Source organism: Chelonoidis abingdonii, chromosome 21 (genome assembly GCF_003597395.2).
Source record: "Chelonoidis abingdonii isolate Lonesome George chromosome 21, CheloAbing_2.0, whole genome shotgun sequence".
In the NCBI taxonomy this organism is placed as follows: Eukaryota; Metazoa; Chordata; order Testudines; family Testudinidae; genus Chelonoidis; species Chelonoidis abingdonii.
Window position 1 is genome coordinate 10,127,424 of NC_133789.1, and position 18,039 is coordinate 10,145,462.

An 18,039-nucleotide genomic window follows, 5' to 3' on the forward strand; every position below is an offset into this window, starting at 1 on the left:
GATGCCCATCGACTCCCAGGTTGAACCCTAACTCCTTTAGGTCCCTTTGAAAATCCCAGCGTGTGTGAATCTTTGTGCCACCGGGCACATGGGACTCAGGACTGAGGCAACATTTCCGGCCAATCATAAAGCAGGAATCCAGTGCCACCCACACACGCGTGGAATGTCATGCTGACAGGTGCAGTGATTGTTCCATTGACATGCGGCTTTGTCCACCCGCCCATCCTTAGCCGCTTGGGTTGCAGTAGCCCTGACTTACTTTCACACTGGGAAGTCCACCAGGTGCCCATCACGCTCTTCATAAAGTGTTTTAGCTCCACCTTTCCGTCGGCTGCAAGACGAAATGCAGATCAGAGACAGACGGCAAGATAGAGGCTACATCTGCCCCTGGCACTGGGGGGCGTGATTCCCTGCTGGAGGAGACAGACTCATGCCAGCGCTGACTGGGCTAGCATGCTAAAAACTGGGCGTGACCACGGCGGCACAACCAGCTAGCGCCCAGAATATGTGCCTGTCCAAGACCTCAGGCTGGTACTCTGGGTCACTAACTCCTCCCACCCCTTGTGCTGTCACAGCTACACTCTATTTTTAGCACTAGTGAGAGTATTTCTCACACATTCCATGAGAGCTAGTGTATTTCTCTTCCAACCAGGGATCAACCCCCCAGCTCCAAGGGTCGACATGCCCACAGGCTGTGGCCTATTTACATTGCTCTGGCAGCATCAGGAAAGCTTTAAAGTGAGTGTAAATATAATTCACATTCACTTCGGGGCCTCTTTGCACTGGCTTTGCATGTCTCAGTCTCAGCCAGACGCTCCAAAGGCCAGATCCAAGGCTTGGTGATGTCCATGGGAATCTTTGCAATGGGAATCTTTGCAGACAAAGGACTTGGGCCCTTTTCTGAACTCAGACAAGGATAAATCAGGAGTAACTCCACTGCAGTCAGTGCAGGAAGGATCTGCCCCAGTGTCAGTGAGGGGCAACTCATACCTGTGGTGTATTTAGTACTAAACCCCATGAAAATGTGCAAAGGGCAATGGGGATTTCCCCACGATTTGTTGGACATTTCCCCCCTGATCGTTCCACCGGGCAGCGAGGTGGGGCTGGGAAAGGGGTCGAGTTCTCTGCGTCTCAACGCAGGGGGGGCTAGTGATTTATTCACACTGCTGTCCCTCCATATTAGAAAGCAGGAAATGTGCCAACAAAATGTGCTTGGAGAAGAGGAAATCGGCCCTGTGGGAACACAGGAAAGGGACTAAAAGCGAACAATCCCAGAGGGGAGATCATCCTCCCCGCCGTGGAGGGTTTGAGCTGAAATGGATCAGCTATCCCTTAGGCAAACTGACCCCAGCCCTGAGTGTTCTGACACGCGTGTGCATGAGCATTTGCCCTGTACAAACGTGCGTGCACTTGTCAGAACACTCGTGCACACGTGCAACCCTGGAATCTGGGCCTGCAGCAGAGTCAGGCCCTAGGCAACCAAGCTCCAAAGCCCAGCAGCAGCAGCAGCTCGACAGCAGCTCCAAAGCCTTTGGTGAGGATTGTGATCGCTCCTGCTCCTGCCGTGGGCCCATAGCGTTGGTGGAGAATCTGTTCTGTGGTCCGTGCGGGTCTTGGAGAGTCTGGAGTCCAGCAGTCGAGTCATATCAGTCCACCCTAGTGTTGGTTGGGTCTAGAGAGTGCAGTTAGCTACACTGCAGGCTGCATTCTGCAAGCTACACTATTAAACCAGCCGTCCGGGGAATCTGACTTTCAAACAATACACTGCATCTGTGTGGTGTATTGCAGCAGCTCCTAATCTGCTGGGATACATCATCCAGGTGACCCGGTCCTGCCCCTCAGCACCGTTTCCTGACGACAGACTCCTGTCCCAAGCACGAAGCCCAGCTGCCCAAGTCCCGGTCGCTGACAATCTGCGTGTGCACACCCCTCCCCTCCCAGCTCCAGCAGAGACGCCACTGAAGAAGACAGAGGGACGTGCCGCATTACTCACCACCACAAGTAACACCCCCCAGCGCCTTCTGAAATTCCTCAGCCGTTAAATGGATCCCCATATTGGCTAGAATGGAGTCCAGGTTATCGACATCAACCTTTTCCCCTGTGGATGGGGGGAGGAAAGAATGCATAACATGGTGTCATGTCTCTAAGGAAGAGGACATTCTGTGCACTGGTTCAGGACAGTAAACGCTGGCAGCATATCCATCTGACACTAGGGGGGAATTCCAGGGGCTTGGAAGGCCTTTATCCATCACAGAGTTAGCCAGGTCACTGAATGCTCCTATTCTGATGTGAGATTTTTTTTTTTATGGCCGCATAAAGTCAGGACTAGACATGTGCAAAATATAACAGATCCAAGGGCTGGTGTACGCACAGTCTGTGCACGGATGTAACAAAGTCAGCTTCTAACCTGAAGCAACTCTTGTGTGTGGATGCTCTTATTTCGGATTAAGAGAACTCTACGGAAACAGGGCACAAGCCAGTAAAAAAATACCCACTTATGCCAACAGTGTAAGGCTCCCAGATGGATTTCAGAGTGTCCACACAAGGGGGGGCTGCATTGATTTAACTGAATCAGTTTCCAAACTGGTTAACTCAGTGCATGAAGTGTGTGTAGACGAGACCGAAGGCCGCTTTCCACCTTGCTGGTGGCGTAAAAGGACATCCAGGTGGGTGTTCATTTCATTTACACTCATTTCAAGGCCCCTCTGCCCTACCAGAGTGGTGTAAAACCACCTCAGTGTAAACAGGAATCAAGCCCAAAGGGTCCCACCAATGATGCCAACGGGAGTGGCGGGCGCTCAGCATTCCTGACGCGGACTGCACTGGTCCTCGTCCAGCTGAGGCCTCTTCCTGTCCTTTGCCCATAAAGGCGATGGCTGAGGTTTTCAGTGCTGCCATGTACTGCAATGGGAGCTGGGCCTCTAAATCCCTTAGGCTGCTTTGAAAATCTCAGCTGATGATCCTACGAAGCTTCCCTGGACCAGAGCTCCCTGCTCCATGGTTAGTGACTGTACAACTGGCCCTGACATGCCCAGAGATCACAGACTGAAATAATCGAGGAAGAGGGACTGCACAGCTCTGGCACGACCTCGATTTTAGTTCTGGTCAGAAAATCAGCACCTCCAGCAACCCTTTAACACCACTGCAGTGAAGCAGCTACCATGGTGACGTGTGCAGTACAAAAGCCGAGATCCACAGGAGAATGACACCGTGGCTGGGATGATTTAGTTGGGGATTGGTCCTGCTTTGAGCAGGGGGTTGGACTAGATGACCTCCTGAGGTCTCTTCCAACCCTGATAGTCTATGATTCTCTGGCATCTCTTCCTAACCCTATGCTCAGACATGAGGACAGGCCTGTCTTTGGATGTATCTACACTGCAATTAGGAGGGTGATCGTGGCGTGGGTAGACATACCAGCGCTAGCTTTACCTGTGTTCATGGCTAAAAACAGCAGCGTAGATACAACAGCAAGAGCTTCAGCACCCTGGATGGGCTTGTAGGCCCTGGCTGAAGCCTAGACTGCTGCCTCTACACTGCTATTTTTAAGCCATGCTAGTTTGGGCGTGTTTACTGGGGCGGCAACCACCCTTTGGACTGCAGAGTGCAGCCCAGTCAATCTTTGCACCATCAATCAGTCCACTGACTCAAAACTCTTCAGCAAATGGAATTATACCACAGTCTCCAGCTATGTACAGAGAAAAGACACAGGAGACTGCATGCTGTGTAATTGTCTTACACACACCCAAAGAAAGGTAACAAAAACTGAACAATATGTGACACCTTCTGGTCATCATCCGCCATCCATCTGCGTTAGACAGTCGTCACTCACCTTCGGCTTCGGACAATCGCTGGACACTCTTCATGAATTCACTCAAATTCACCTTCCCCTCCGCTGTAGGGGAGAAGAGGCAGAACAGGAGAGCTGGTTGGCACATTCGCAAGGAGGAGTTTTCCCAATGGAAAAGTCACCTTGGTCAAAATCAAAACAGTCCACAGGAACATGTCAATTTCAAGGACATTTTCCACTGGAAACCGTCCAAGTGAATAATTCTGACTCTCTCCTTTTGTTTCGATAATGTCAAAACACTTCATAGCCAGGGCCGCCCAGAGGATTCAGGGGGTCTGGGGTCTTCGGTGGTGGGGGGCCTCCTCGGCGGTAATTCAGCGGCAGGGGGTCCTTCTGCTCCGAGACCTGGTGCCGAAGTGCCCCGAAGACCCGCGGCGGGGGCCCCCCACCGCCGAATTACTGCCGAAGACCCGGCACTTCGGCGGCGGGTCCCACTTTGGCGGTAATTCAGCGGTGGGAGGTCCTTCTGCCACCCCCCTGCCGCCCAAGTCCCAGAGCGGAAGAAGCTTCGGGGGCCCGGGCCCCGCAAGAGTTTTCCGGGGGCCCCAGAGTGAGTGAAGGACCCTGCTCCAGGGGCCCCGAAAAACTCTCGAGGGGGCCCCTGTGGGGTGGGGCAAATTGCCCCACTTGCCCCCACCCGGCGGCTCTGTTCATAGCAATACGGTAAAGCCATTTGCTTCGACTTTATCATTTCAATTCATTTTGTTTAGACTTTTTATTACAGTAAATATTCATTTAATTGCATATATAATATTAAATATAATAAAATACAGTATATATATGTTTTGACATTAGCAAAATGGATATTTTTACCGTATCAAAACAAAACATTTTCGCATTGTCGAAACCAAGTGATTTGTCATTAGAGAAACAAAATCTTCCGACGTTTCTGAATAGAATTCATTCGGATTTTCAGTTCTGCAACAAATTTCAATTTTTCGTTCCCGTCTGGAACAAACTCACGTTTTTGAAATGCTGGAATTTCCTGCCGAATGGAAAATTTGGAAAATTTTGGCCTAAATTTGTGCAAGCAATGAAAGTGACTGAGCCCAATTCTCCTTTGCAAAGTGGCTATAAGTCATTCTGGTAGCATTTCACACCCAGTTTGCACTGGTGTGAATGGCTACACATGGTGAAATGCAAGGGATGGTTGGACCCAGCGAAATTGCCATTAGATATTTGAACTTCATGTGGTACAGAATTTTCTCCTCTCTTTCCCCTCCATCCCAGGGCTGAGCGGGAGGGAAAAGGAAATGAGAGGCGGGGTGGGGGAAAGGCTCCTCTGAGTCCTACAAGTGTCTGTAATGGATTGATCTGCATTTCCAGAAGACACCCTGGAAGATGGGCATTCTGGGCTGGACTGGCACAGAGTCCTGCGGGTTAAACGCGCCAAGGACAAATCCTGCTATGCAGCCGCCCTATTTACTGCAGCCTAGTAGGTGGCGAGAAGCCTGATGGGGAATATGTTGCTAAGTGATGAGGATCATGCATTAGCCTGCGTGTTCTCAGACACACCCACTCCTGCCCTCCACCCATTGACCCTGTGCCCTTGTGAGAGAAGAAGCATGCAGGAGGCTTGAGAACCACTCAAGTGCAGAGGATACGAGTGCCTAGCACGGGTAAAGGGAAATCTGGCTGACAGTGCCACAGGAATGGAGTGAGAGTGCACTTGGTCTGCGCTAGCAAGGGGAAGTAGATCCCTTTATACGGATGTACCCAACTCCCTCTGTTGGGACGAGCATCGGGATGTCTCCAGAGAGATCTCTAATGCTCACCGTCTATTTCCGTGTGCTTCAGCGCCTCCTGGAGCTCCTCTTCAGTTAAAAAGATCCCAATGTTGCCCAGAATGGAGTCCAGGTGACTCGTAGCAACCCTGTCCCCTTGGACGGAGAGAGACAACGAATTAAATGCTAAAATCCTAGTGAGGTTTCACAGGGCTAGAGAACATTGACCTGACACTGGACAGAAGGGTATATCGGCTCTGCAAGCAGCACATGTAGACAGACCCACGCTAGCTCTGATCTAGCTAGCGCGAATAACAATAACCGCAAAGCTGCAGCCACGTGGGCTGTCCAAGCCAAGCCAGGATGCTGGGTATGTACTCGAGTGACTAGCCTGTACTGCCGTGGCTTCACTGCTATTGTTACTGGGGCGAGAAAGATCAGAGCTATCCTTGGGTACGTCTGCATGTGCTGCAGTCACACCTCTGATTTCAGTGTAGCCAGACAGCGATTGGATCTACTTGTTGTGTTGCTCAATAAATGTATTAGCAACGGGCCTAATAAATAAACTCTCTTGGCCAGTTTTGTCCCTGGGTTTCCCCTCAGAGCAGCAGAGAATTTGTGTAAAATCCTTCCAGGTGCAGAGGGCCTGGACACTACTCACATCCTATGTGGAGAGTTCAAGTAGGATGTACGTGTTGCTCAGACCTTGTGCTGGGCGCCGGGATAGGTTTCACATTTGGGGCACCCAGGAAATGAAAAAACCCTCCTTTCTTGATGGTTAGATCATCACTAGTGACCACTGAAAAGTTCTATTTAAAAGCATAACGCCTCCCCTACTTGAGCTAAAGGACCAGATGATTTTGTGGGGAGGGATAGCTCAGTGGTTTTCACATTGGCCTGCTAAATGCAGGGTTTGTGGGTTCAATCCTTGAGGGGCTGTTTGGGGATCTGGGGCAAAAAAAAAAAAATTGTTGAGGACTGGTCCTGCTTTGAGCAGGGGGTTGGACTAGATGACCTCCTGAGATCCCTTCCATAGGCAGGGCCCCTGCTGCTACAGAAATGAGAGGCAGGCAGAGGTCTACCACATTTCGTCCAACTTTATCATTAGGTCTTGACTTACTCTCAGCTTTGGAAGCCCTCCGTGTGCTGATCACATTCTTCGTAAAGTCACTCACGTTTATCTTCCCGTCTCCTGCAAAGAGAAAGTGCCAGCCAGGCAGAAAGAGACAGTGGTCTTAGTTTTCCATTGAAAAATGTCATTCTGTCAAAATCAAAACATTTCGTGGGAACACGTCAATTTCAACAGAAGCTTTGATGGGAAAAAGTTGTCGTGTTTTGTTTGGACAACGCTGAAACATTTTGTTTGACTTCTAGGATAATAAAGTATGATTTTAAATATTATTTTACAGTTTTCTATATTAGAGCTATGGTGTTAATCTCATACAGCAGTAAAAATGAAATGAACCAAAACGAGAATGTTGAGATGAAATGTTTCAGTGGGCCCCAACTGAGATTTTTCTTAATTTTCATTTTGTAGGAAACTTTAAAATTTCAGCTTCTTGGCCTGACTTTGAACACATTCCCCTCCCCGCCAAATCTTTGAGCTGACGGATTGTTTAGTCTACGGTTGTTTAGGTTTACAGAGAACACAGTGCTGTGGCAAGCTGCTCACCATCCACAATGACGAGCTTCAGCACTTCTTGGAGCTCTTTCTGTGTTAAGTGCATCCCCATTTCGGTCAGAAGAGAGTCCAGGTCTCTGATATCAACCTTTTTCCCTGGGAGAGATGGTGAGAAATATATCAAACAACAGCAAAATGCCTGACTTTTCATAGCACATTGGCTGGAAATTCACCGGTTACTGCTCTGGCTTGTACTGCCCTGGGAAGGGGTTTGCTTGACGTCGGCTTTAATCACTAAGAGTTTAGAAAGAACATCACCCTGCATCCTTGCAAATGTGGAGCCAAATCCTGCAGCCTCTCTCCAAAAAACATCTCCAATTGCCCGCAGGTGCATTGGCAGATTTTGGCTTTGCAATCATAACAGAAGGCACAAGGCTACATGAAGGCAGCAATTAGGCCATGCAGTTAAAGGGACAAATGGAGTCACAGGGCCTGATTTTCATACACACTAGGGCTCCTTTACATTGTGTGTCTGGTTCCCCACTGCCCTGCATCTTGTGCTGTCATTTACACCCGTACAAAGGTGGGGAAATGCTACCACATCGGCCTGGTAGCCATTTCCTTCCACTCTGCACGGGTGTCCATGACAGTGTAAGGCGCAGGGCAGTACAGAACCAAGCCCTGTAACTTTAAGGTCCCTTTATGCTGCCAAAACTGCAGATTGCCAATGGTATGGGCAGGGCTGGCTCCAGGGTTTTGCCATCCCAAACGGTGAAAAAAAAAAAAAAAAGCCGTGATCGCAATCGGTGGCAATTCGGTGGTAGCTCCACTGCGCCGCCTTCTTCTTCGGCGACAGGTCCTTCCCTCTGAGAGGGACCAAGGGACCCGCCGCTGAAGAGCCCGATCTGCCGCCTCTTCCCCTTGGCCACCCCAAGCACCTGCTTGCTGAGCTGGTGCCTGGAGCCGGCCCTGGGTATGGGGCACGTTTAGTGTAAGCAAAACTCAAGCCCAAAAACTTTATTCATTTTAAAGGGGAAGCTCCACTTGCATTTTGCAGTCAGTCACTTTGCATTGGAATTACTTTCCACGTTTAAACATGGCTAAAAGGAGTTTGCTCAAACTTTCCAAAACATTCTCCCTGGGGGCTGAAAGTTTGAGAAAGCTATGACCAGGTGAAAACATGGGGCAAGAACAGAAAGTCTTTTGCAGCTGTAGCAATTGTGCACAACAGTTGGACAGCCCAGTTCTGCTTTCATTTATAGCACACAAGTCTACTGCAGCCAGGGAAGTTGCAAGGTCTAAGTGAAAGCCGAATTCTGCTCACGGAATGAGGAATACTATATTCAGATGCAACCAGAAGGGAATTGTAGACTGTTAGAATGTAATTTAGCCAGAGCATTTGCGTAATACTTTCATAAAGTGTCATTTTTTTTAAATGTTGTAAATCATCAGTGTTACAAGAGCTGTCTATAGAAAATGGTATCTTTATATAGAATCAGAGGACTGGAAGGGACCTCGGGAGGTCATCTAGTCCAGTCCCCTGCACTCGTGGCAGGACTAAGTATTATCTAGACCATCCCTGACAGGTGTTTGTCTAACCTGCTCTTAAAAAGTCTCCAATGATGGAGATTCCACAACCTCCCTAGGCAATTTATTCCAGTGCTTAACCACCCTGACAATTAGGAAGTTTTTCCTAACGTCCAACCTAAACCTCCCTTGTTGCAATTTAAGCCCATTGCTTCTTGTCCTATCATTAGAGGTTAATGAGAACAATTTTTTTTCCTCCTCCTTGTAACAATCCTTTACATACTTGAAAACTGTTATCATGTCCCCTCTCAGTCTTCTCTTTTCCAGACTAAACAAACCCAATTTTTTCAATCTTCCCTCATAGCTCATGTTTTCTAGACCTATAATCATTTTTGTTGCTCTTCTCTGGACTCTCTCCAATTTGTCCACATCTTTCATGTAATGTGGTGCCCTGAACTGGACATGATACTCCAGTTGAGGCCTAACCAGTGTGGAGTAGAGCAGAAGAATTACTTCCTGTGTCTTACTTACAGCACTCCGGCTAATACATCCCAGAATAATTTTCAATTTTTTTGCAACAGTGTTACACTGTTGACTCATATTTAGCTTGTGATCCACTATGACCCCAGATCCCTTTCCGCAGTGCTCCTTCCTAGGCAGTCATTGCCCGTTTTGTATGTGTGCAACTGACTGTTCCTTCCCAAATGGAGCACTTTGCATTTGTCCTGACTGAATTCCATCCTATTTGCTTCAGACTATTTCTCCAGTTTATCCAGATCGTTTTGAATTGGTTAAGCCAGGGTGGTCTTTTGCCTAACTTCCTTTCTTTCATACGCATGGGATAGTTTGCTCTTGTGCCCTTAACGTCTCTTTGAAAAACTGCCAATTATCTTCAATTGTTTTTCACCTTAGACTTGTTTCCCATGGGATCTTACCTACCAACTCCCTGAGTTTGCTAAAGTCTGCCTTGAAATCCATTGTCTTTATTTTGCTGTTCTCCCTCCTGCCATTCTTTAAACTTATGAACTTGATCATTTCATGATCATTTTCACCCAAGCTGCCTTCCACTTTCAAAATCTGAAATCAAATCTAGAATCCATAACAGGATTCATACAATTTGTATATATAAAGATCATCATCCAGTGGCATGTACGAAAAATAGAACCTGATAAGTTGACAGGTTCAATAGAACTGTTAGTATGCACATCAAACAGCTGCTGGCATGGAGCTCTAACCAATCAGGACCTTGGATTTGATTTTGACAAATAGAGAGGAACGGGCTCAGATTTTGAAAGCGGAAGGCAGCTTGGGTGAAAATGATCAATTTCACAACCTCCCTAGGATATGAATTAGCAAGGATACGAATTTTCGCTAGGTAGGTGTTACTGAAACATGTCGTGAGGCTGAAAACACCCACAAGTGTGTCATTTGACAAGGCCTGATTGTGACACGCTGGCACTCCGTTATTCACCACTGTCATGTAATGAGGATATGTTTTGCACAAAGTATGTCTTGTGAGGTGTTACTCTAAAAGTCTTGATCTGCTGACGTTAATATCTCGTTGGATTGTGTGTGCTATCGTCGTGTGTGAAGTTATGAAGTTTGGCTAGGTCGGTGTTACTGAAACATGTTGTGAGGTTGCAAACACCCACAAGCAGCCTCTCAGGTACAATAGTAAAAAGGCCAAACAATGTCACTGGCTTATTGAGGAAATGCACACGAGCACTAGGATTACCCCAGGAACTGTGCGCAATAGGAACCTCTCAGAGCGAGCACTGCTCAGTGGGAACTGTCTGACCCAGGTCACAGCAAAAGAGCTTTCCAGCAAGTGAGAAGAAGAGATAAAAGGGAGACAATGACATCATAATGGTACCTCACTCTCCCTACAACTACAGACCTGCAAACACCTGAGGGGCAAGGACTGAACTGGGGGAAGTGATGGTCCCAGGCTAGAGGGATTTTTAGCCGGTGTATGAAAACCTGGTAAATCCAAGCTGCAAAGCAAAGGCATCTTGTGCCTTAAAAATCTGCCAGCCTGTTTAGCACTTGCTAATTCCTATCCTACTTAACTAGTGTGTAAAGCTCAGTTTGTGTTTTTTGTTTATTTGCTAGGTAATCTGCTTTGATCCCTTTGCTATCACTTATAGCAGGGGTGGGCAAACTTTTTGCCTCAAGGACCATATCAGGGTTGTATGGAGGGCCAGGTAGGGAAAGCTGTGCCTCCTCAAACAGCCTGGCCCCTGCCCCCTATCTGCTCCCTCCCACTTCCTACCCCCTGACTGCACCCTCAGAGAACCCATCCAATCCCTTCTGCTCCTTGTCCCCTGACTGCCCCTTCCTGGGACCCTCCGCCCCTAACTGCCCCCTGGGACTCCACCCACTATCCAACTCCCCCACTCCCTGCCCTTGACTGTCCCAAGCCCTATCCACACCCCGGCCCCCTGACAGGCCTCCCGGGACTCCCACGCCTATCCAGCTGCCCCCTACTCTCCACCCCCTTACCATGCTGCTCAGAGCAGCAGGAGCTCCCAGCCCCACTGCCCGACTGGAGCCAACCATGCCACCGCGCTCCCCGGCATAAGCAACGGGCCAGAGCATGGGCATCACAGTGAGCTGAGGCTAGGGGGGAGGAAGAACAGCAGGAGAGGGGCCGGGGACTAGCCTCCCTGCTCGGAATCTCAGGGACCGGGCAGGACGGTCCCACAGGCCAGATGTTGCCTGTGGGCCATAGTTTGCTCACCTCTGACTTACAGTCACTGAAAATCGAACTTTTGTAGTTAATAAACTTATTTTCTGTTTTAATCCAAACCAGTGAGTGCTGGAGTGCTTGAGGAAAACCTAGCTTGACTGGAGTGCTGGGGGAAAACCTCTGCTTGGTTTCCACAAGTGTGCATTGTTCTCTTCACACTGAGGGAGAGGCGGACCGGGTATTAAACCCATATACTGGCCAGATTTGACCAGGGCAGGATGGTTCTGCTCTGGGGTCCTAGGCTGGGAAGCTGGTGGTTAGAAAGCCCGTGTGGGTGGGTCCCTTCCTGTGTGTATGCCGGTGAAAGTGAAGGCTGGAAAGATTTACAGCTTGTCACTGCAGCGTAGTGGGAGAGGGAGCCCAGGCTGGTGGGTCAGAGGGCTCAGTGGTTCCCCAGTTCCTGATGGCACCCTGGGGGGAACCCGTCACACTCAAATCTGGGTTTTTTGATCTGTGGAAAAGGTGGCAACTATAAGTGGAAGGAAGGAGCCACTGCTGCCTCTGGGGCCAGGCTGTTTGTGTGGCGGCATGTGGGGTACAGGATTGGGGCCTTGCAGGAACAGGCGGGGCAGGGGCCTTTGGGGGCCAGTTACCAGCCATTAGAAATGTGGCAAGCCTAGTGTCGCCTCTGCTGAATCTGTGTGCCATCATGCAACTGATTCTCAGTCCATGGACCTGATCCTATGAGATGTTGAGTGCCATCAGCTGCCAGTGAAGTCAAGTGAAGTTAAGCGTGTCCGGCCCCTTGCAGGACTGGCCAGTACAGTGAGAATGCGCAATAAATACACCTGCAGCATGCTGTGTTTATCATGACCCATCCCTCTCTGACAGGAACTCCTCACTGCTCACCTTCACTGTGGGAGAATCTCCGGAGGGCTCTCACGCCCTGCAGAAATTTGCTCAGATACACCTTCCCGTCCGCTGTGCAAGAAAGAGTTCAGGGTTAAAAGAGAGGAGATACAGACCCTGTGGCTGGTATTTTTAAACAAGTGCTTGTAAACGGCACATGGAGAACCAGTCAATTGTGCATGCAAATAAGGCAACTGCACCTGTATTTTGCCCTTGTCACCAACGGATGGTGCTTAAGAGAGGCAGACCCATTGCATGTGCCAATCAGAACACAAAGGAGAAGTGGGTGGGGCTGGGGGTGGGCCCACTGACATAATACCCCTCATTGCACTTTGAGTATTGCTGGGAGTAGTTTCAGGAGGGGGATTACAGTGAAATACAACCCGCCTTCCACTAAATTTGAGCAAAGTCAGATTAAATCACTGACATTGTAGACCCATGTCTGCAGCCCCAGCTCCTGGAGTCACGTGATTACACTATATTCAGCTTCATTAAAAAAGTATGAAAGATTAAGCAAAAAACCTCAGGTATGTGACCCAAGTGTAACCGAAGCAGTGAAGTCTGCCTGAGTCTGCAGAGAGCCTGAAACAACATCTCAGAAAGCTTTGAACTGCCCTAGACATCTCTCTGGTGGGGCTGTGGGGTGCAGGCCTGTACCATGGTGTGCCCAGGGGCCCAGATGGCCCTAAACCGGCTCTAAACCCAAGTCACAAGGCTGTAGGGACTACACTCTTAACCCCAAGACTCAGCTTGTCAAGGAAAATGTTTATTCTGGGACTCCAAACTTTTTCTCGAGAAGCTTCTTGCAGGCTGAGAACTCCCCAGGGCACAGCTATGGGCCGGTAGCAGCCCCCGCCCCCCTGCACATTCTAGCCCTGCGGCAGAAGCTCAAACCCAGTGTCCTCCCTGACTCTTAAAGGGGCAGCTCCCATTTCTCTCACATTACTTTGTGTAGCTATTGACCAAAACAGCAAATACAACAGATATTCAGAGTTATTACTAACTATAAACACGGCGGCCCTATTTCTCAACCCCCCATTCCTGTTCCAATCAGGTGGAATCCCCCGGCCTGTTGAGCTGCAGACTAGAACGGCCCATAAGCGCTTATCCCACGGCGCCAATTGACTTACCTAAATTTCCAAGGGTCAGGCACTGAGGACTGGAGAAGTGATTCCACCAGTTTACATTTTAGAGGGTTGTTTTAAATGGATCGCATATTTTCTCTCAACAATCTTGTGTGTACACACACACACACAGGAGCCCACAATTTTTCACCCCAGTACATACCATCAATCCCCATGGACCCATCCTTACTGCAGCTGCTGGCCTCACCTGCTGAGTCCACCGCACGCTCAGCCCCCACCTTCCAGCCTGGCCCACCCAGGTGCAGTCACTCCCCATTCCTGAGAGGGACCACAGGCTGCTGGAGGTGTGATGAGGCCAGGCAGGCCCCCGGTGGGAACCTTGGTGCAGGAGCAGGGCCCACGGCCACAGTGAGGAGCGGCAATAGTGGATGCCCCACAGACCACGCAGATTTGGCCCCATCACCCCTCCATCGTGAGCAAAACTGAGTGAGCGGCATTGTGACATGGTACACAGGGGCCACTGCGCCACTCAGATTTGGCCTTGCAGCTCCTCCGTCATGATGGAGGGGCCCTGGGGAAGCCAGAACTGCTCTTCTTTACTGGCGCCAAAGGCATGCATGCGGCATAATGCACGTCCGGCTGTGGGCTCCCCTGCAGGAGTCTGCATTACACCAAAATACACAGAGTGTTTCCAACGCTCACCATCAACCGTAACGTGCCTCAGGGCTTCCTGCAGCTCCTCATTCATCAGGTAGATCCCCATGTTGTCCAGAATGGAGTCCAGGTTCCGGACATCAACCCTGTCCTCTTGAATAGGTGAAGGAAAGAAATAGCGTCTGTGAATATCACCACAGGGTCAGAAGGGGTTGCAAGGGTCATCTACTCTAACTCCCTACCATGATGCAGGATTTGTCCTGAAACCTTGGCTAGAAAACAGAGTTCTTTCTTCTGAAACGCCGCCTCACACAGGCTGCCAGGGATGGGTCTGTCCTTTTCGGCGCATTGGTTTGTTTTGCACCGCCCTATGAAGGTGCTGGATTTAATCCAAAGCGCCTGATTATGACCTCGAGTACCTAGTGTAGACAGGAGTAACGCTACAGGTGTCTAAGGAGTGACACTGGCATAAGCAAGGAGAGAATTGGGCCCAAAACGTCTCTCAAAATAAAATCGGTTGGGTGTTGCTGCTGGCTCTGAAGCCATTTGACAGCCTGGCCATGTGCAGAGAAGCGGATTTGTTTGTATAACAGGGTTGCCCCTTTAAGAGCAGGGTAGGCTGGGTAAACAGCAAGAGAATTGGCAGAGATAAAGTAAAGTGGGGTAGACTCTGCAGAAGGAAATGCCTGCAAGCCTGGTACTTGGACAACTGGCAGGAAGAGATCGAGTGGGCCAGATTTTCTCTCCTGTCATGGCTAGTGAGATGGGATTTGGCCTGGGAGCCCTTGGGTCTGTACAATTTTTAACGCTCTGAGATCAGGGATCCAGACCAGCCTGCGTTACACCAGTGAAGTCAAAGCAGGAGGAGAGTCAGTATTATCTAGCAGTTGGACGGTGAACCGGGACCCGGGTTCTGTTCCGTGCTCTCTCTGCACCTCTGTTTCTCCTGCACCCTTTGTCTGTTCAGACACTTTGCTGTCAGGGACCATTTCTCGCTGTGTCTGGACGGCCCCCGAACTCTAAGGCAGCCCTGATCATGACTGCAGCCTCCGGGTAACACAAATAAATACATAATCTTGGAGAAACACAGCTCCAGTGCTGAGAGCACCACTTGAAATGCAGAGACAGGGCTCCATCAATCAGCTTCCACCCTCCAGTTTCACTGCTTGGAAAATTTCTGAACGCGTCAAAAATGTCAACAGACGGCCTAAAAAAATCCGACATCCTCCTTTTTTTGAACTTGTTCACTCTCTTTTTCAACCAGCTCTAGCAGCTGTTCCGAAAATGCCCAAACTTTGACGAAAAACAAAAGCAAACAAACCAACAAAAGCGGGGGAAGGGAATTTCCCCCTGAAATGTGGTTTTCCAGCAGCTCTGTTTGCAGTCAAGTTTCTGCTGAGTCTTTTGCTTTTTACACCACAACAGATTCATAGATTGGCCAGAAGGGAGTGGTGTGATGATGTAGTCTGCCCCCTGTAGAACACAGGCCAGAGAATAGCTCCTGGAGCTCCAATACCACGAAGAAACCACAAAAGCATTGTTGGGTCTTTAATAACTGTGTTTCCTAACTGCACACAAACATACAAGGCTTAGTGACACGCATCCTGCTGTCCTCGCAACATCGCAGCACATGCGGAGCAACACTGGAGGCCTCCCCATCTATTTTTCCTTAGTCCTGTACACTGAACTAGAGCCCTGCGCCAGACTATTTTTTAAATCCTGCCTCGCAATACCCACTTCCACCTGCTCCCGCATTTGTAGCCCACTCACACCTTAAATCCCGCAAATCCTGCATGAGAGACAGATTTCCTCCGTGCTTATTAGAAAAAAAAAGAAATATATATATGTATATATATAAATAAATACAGAATTCAGACACAAAAAAGGAAAAGAAAAAAATATATAAACAGAATTCAGACAATTTTTACCACTAAAAAAATAAAACAAATTTTGCTCAAACCACGTTAAAAAAAATACTTTAACTCTTCTTAGAACAGACATCAAATCTCTTTCTATTCCTCACTTAAATTTAAGTATTAAAACCTTTATTTTAAAAAACAGGTCGGTCCTGGGGCTGGTTTTGTTCAATATCTTCATTAATGATCTGGAGGATGGCGTGGACTGCACCCTCAGCAAGTTTGCAGATGACACTNCGGACCTGCTGCCTCTGCCTACCCATGGGCTGCCTGCAGCTTGAGGCTTTCCTAGGCAAGAGCTCCCCAGCTCCCTTGGCCTTTCCCCAGCCCTGCTCTAATCTAGGTGCCCTGCTTGGCACCTTGCAACCAGGCTGATCTCCCTCTACAGGCAGAGGGAGACTGTCTGGGCCTCTGGCTCACAGCCTTTTATAGGGGCCAGCTGGGCCTGATTGGGGCCTGGTCCCAGCTGAGCCTACTTTCCCCCAATCATCCCAGGCTTCTTGCCCCAGCCACAGTCCTCTCCTGGGCTGTTTCAATCCCCGCATGGCAGGAGCGAGTAACTACCCCGCTACAGGCTGTATAAGTAGGGGCATGATCATTCCCCTCTATTCGACATTAGTGACGCCTCATCTGGAGTACCCTGTCCAGTTTTGGGCCACACACTACAAGAAGGATGTGGAAAAATTGGAAAGAGTCCAGTGGAGGGCAACAAAAATGATTAGGGGGCTGGAGCACATGACTTATGAGGAGAGGCTGAGGGAACTGGGATTGTTTAGTCTGCAGAAGAGAAGATTGAGGGGGGATTTGATAGCTGCTTTCAACTACCTGAAAGGGGGTTCCAAAGAGGATGGATCTAGACTGTTCTGGGCGGTAGCAGATGACAGAACAAGAAGCAATGGTCTTAAGTTGCAGTGGGGGAAGTTTAGGTTGGATATTAGGAAAAACTATTTCACTAGGAGGGTGGTGAAGCACTGGAATGGGTTACCTAGGGAAGTGGTGAAATCTCCTTCCTTAGAGGTTTTAAGGCCCGGCTTGACAAAGCCCTGGCTGGGATGGTTTAGCTGGTTTTGGTCCTGCTTTGAGCAGGGGATTGGACTAGATACCTCCTGAGGTCCCTTCCAACCCTGATATTCTATGAAAAGAAAAACTTGCTTTATGTTGCTGAAATTCTGTTTAAGTCAAACTGCCAAGAAATTTAGTGTTTTCCCACAAATTCCCACAGGCTGTTTTTTTTTTGTCCACCCAACAAAGTATGTTTTACTCGCTCCTGCTATTACGGCAGCGGATCCTGTGGGATCCCAGTCCCACTGTAGGGCTCCACTGTACACTGCAGTTTCCACTTACTTTCAGCTTGGGAAAATCGCCGGGTCTTGGTCAAACCAGTCATGAAATCTTTCAAATTCACCTTCCCATCTTCTGCAATGATATGATCCGGGTCAGGGAGAAGGAGAAAACAATGAACAGATATGAAGTCAAAAAGGAGGGCGGGGGAGGGTCCAAAGCTGCCAAAAGGGTTTTGGATGGAAAATTCCAGCCAAATTGTTGAAAGTCCTAAACCCGTTGGACCAAATTCATCCCTGCGGTATCTTCATTGACCCTCACAGCATTACACCAGGGATGAGTTTAGCCCCTGAACGCTAACAGAGAGGCAGACATTGTGAATATTAAGGGCTGGATTCACCACTGCATTACGCTGGTTTTACACCAGGATAGGTCCGTTGTGATGAATGGAGTTGTGCCCACATCATCTTGGAGTAACGCGATGGTGGATCAGTTCTTTAGCATTCAAATGTTCTCTGGTTCCTCCCAGCCTGGAGCTCGGAGGGGCTGAGATATGGGAGGGCCTTTCTCCACATCCAAAGCCCAGAGTTGACCCTGAAGAAGACAAGGCCTCCCCGTGATGTGTCTGCAGGTCTGTTAAAATCGTCAAGCCAGGGACATGACAACTGTGCCACATAGACTAATAATTGCAGACTTTATCTGACCACCAGAACGACTGGTATGAGGTCAAAGGTTGATGATCAGAGAAGGGATTTTGCTCACAACAGCACAGGAGTTGGTTTTAAA

At 49.0% G+C, this 18,039-nt stretch overlaps 1 protein-coding gene across 1 annotated transcript in view; it reads right to left on the bottom strand.

Moving 5' to 3' along the window:
• Window positions 1-18,039, bottom strand: part of EFCAB3 (EF-hand calcium binding domain 3) — a 101,538-nt gene that overhangs the window by 36,590 nt on the left and 46,909 nt on the right. Inside the window, exons 8-16 of the mRNA XM_075059814.1 lie at window positions 17,317-17,388; window positions 14,105-14,209; window positions 12,318-12,389; window positions 7,244-7,348; window positions 6,692-6,763; window positions 5,623-5,727; window positions 3,830-3,892; window positions 1,994-2,098; window positions 260-331 (exon numbers count right to left, since the gene is read on the bottom strand). Coding sequence (XP_074915915.1) covers window positions 260-331; window positions 1,994-2,098; window positions 3,830-3,892; window positions 5,623-5,727; window positions 6,692-6,763; window positions 7,244-7,348; window positions 12,318-12,389; window positions 14,105-14,209; window positions 17,317-17,388 — 771 coding nt within the window. The remainder of the gene's footprint in view (window positions 1-259; window positions 332-1,993; window positions 2,099-3,829; window positions 3,893-5,622; window positions 5,728-6,691; window positions 6,764-7,243; window positions 7,349-12,317; window positions 12,390-14,104; window positions 14,210-17,316; window positions 17,389-18,039) is intronic.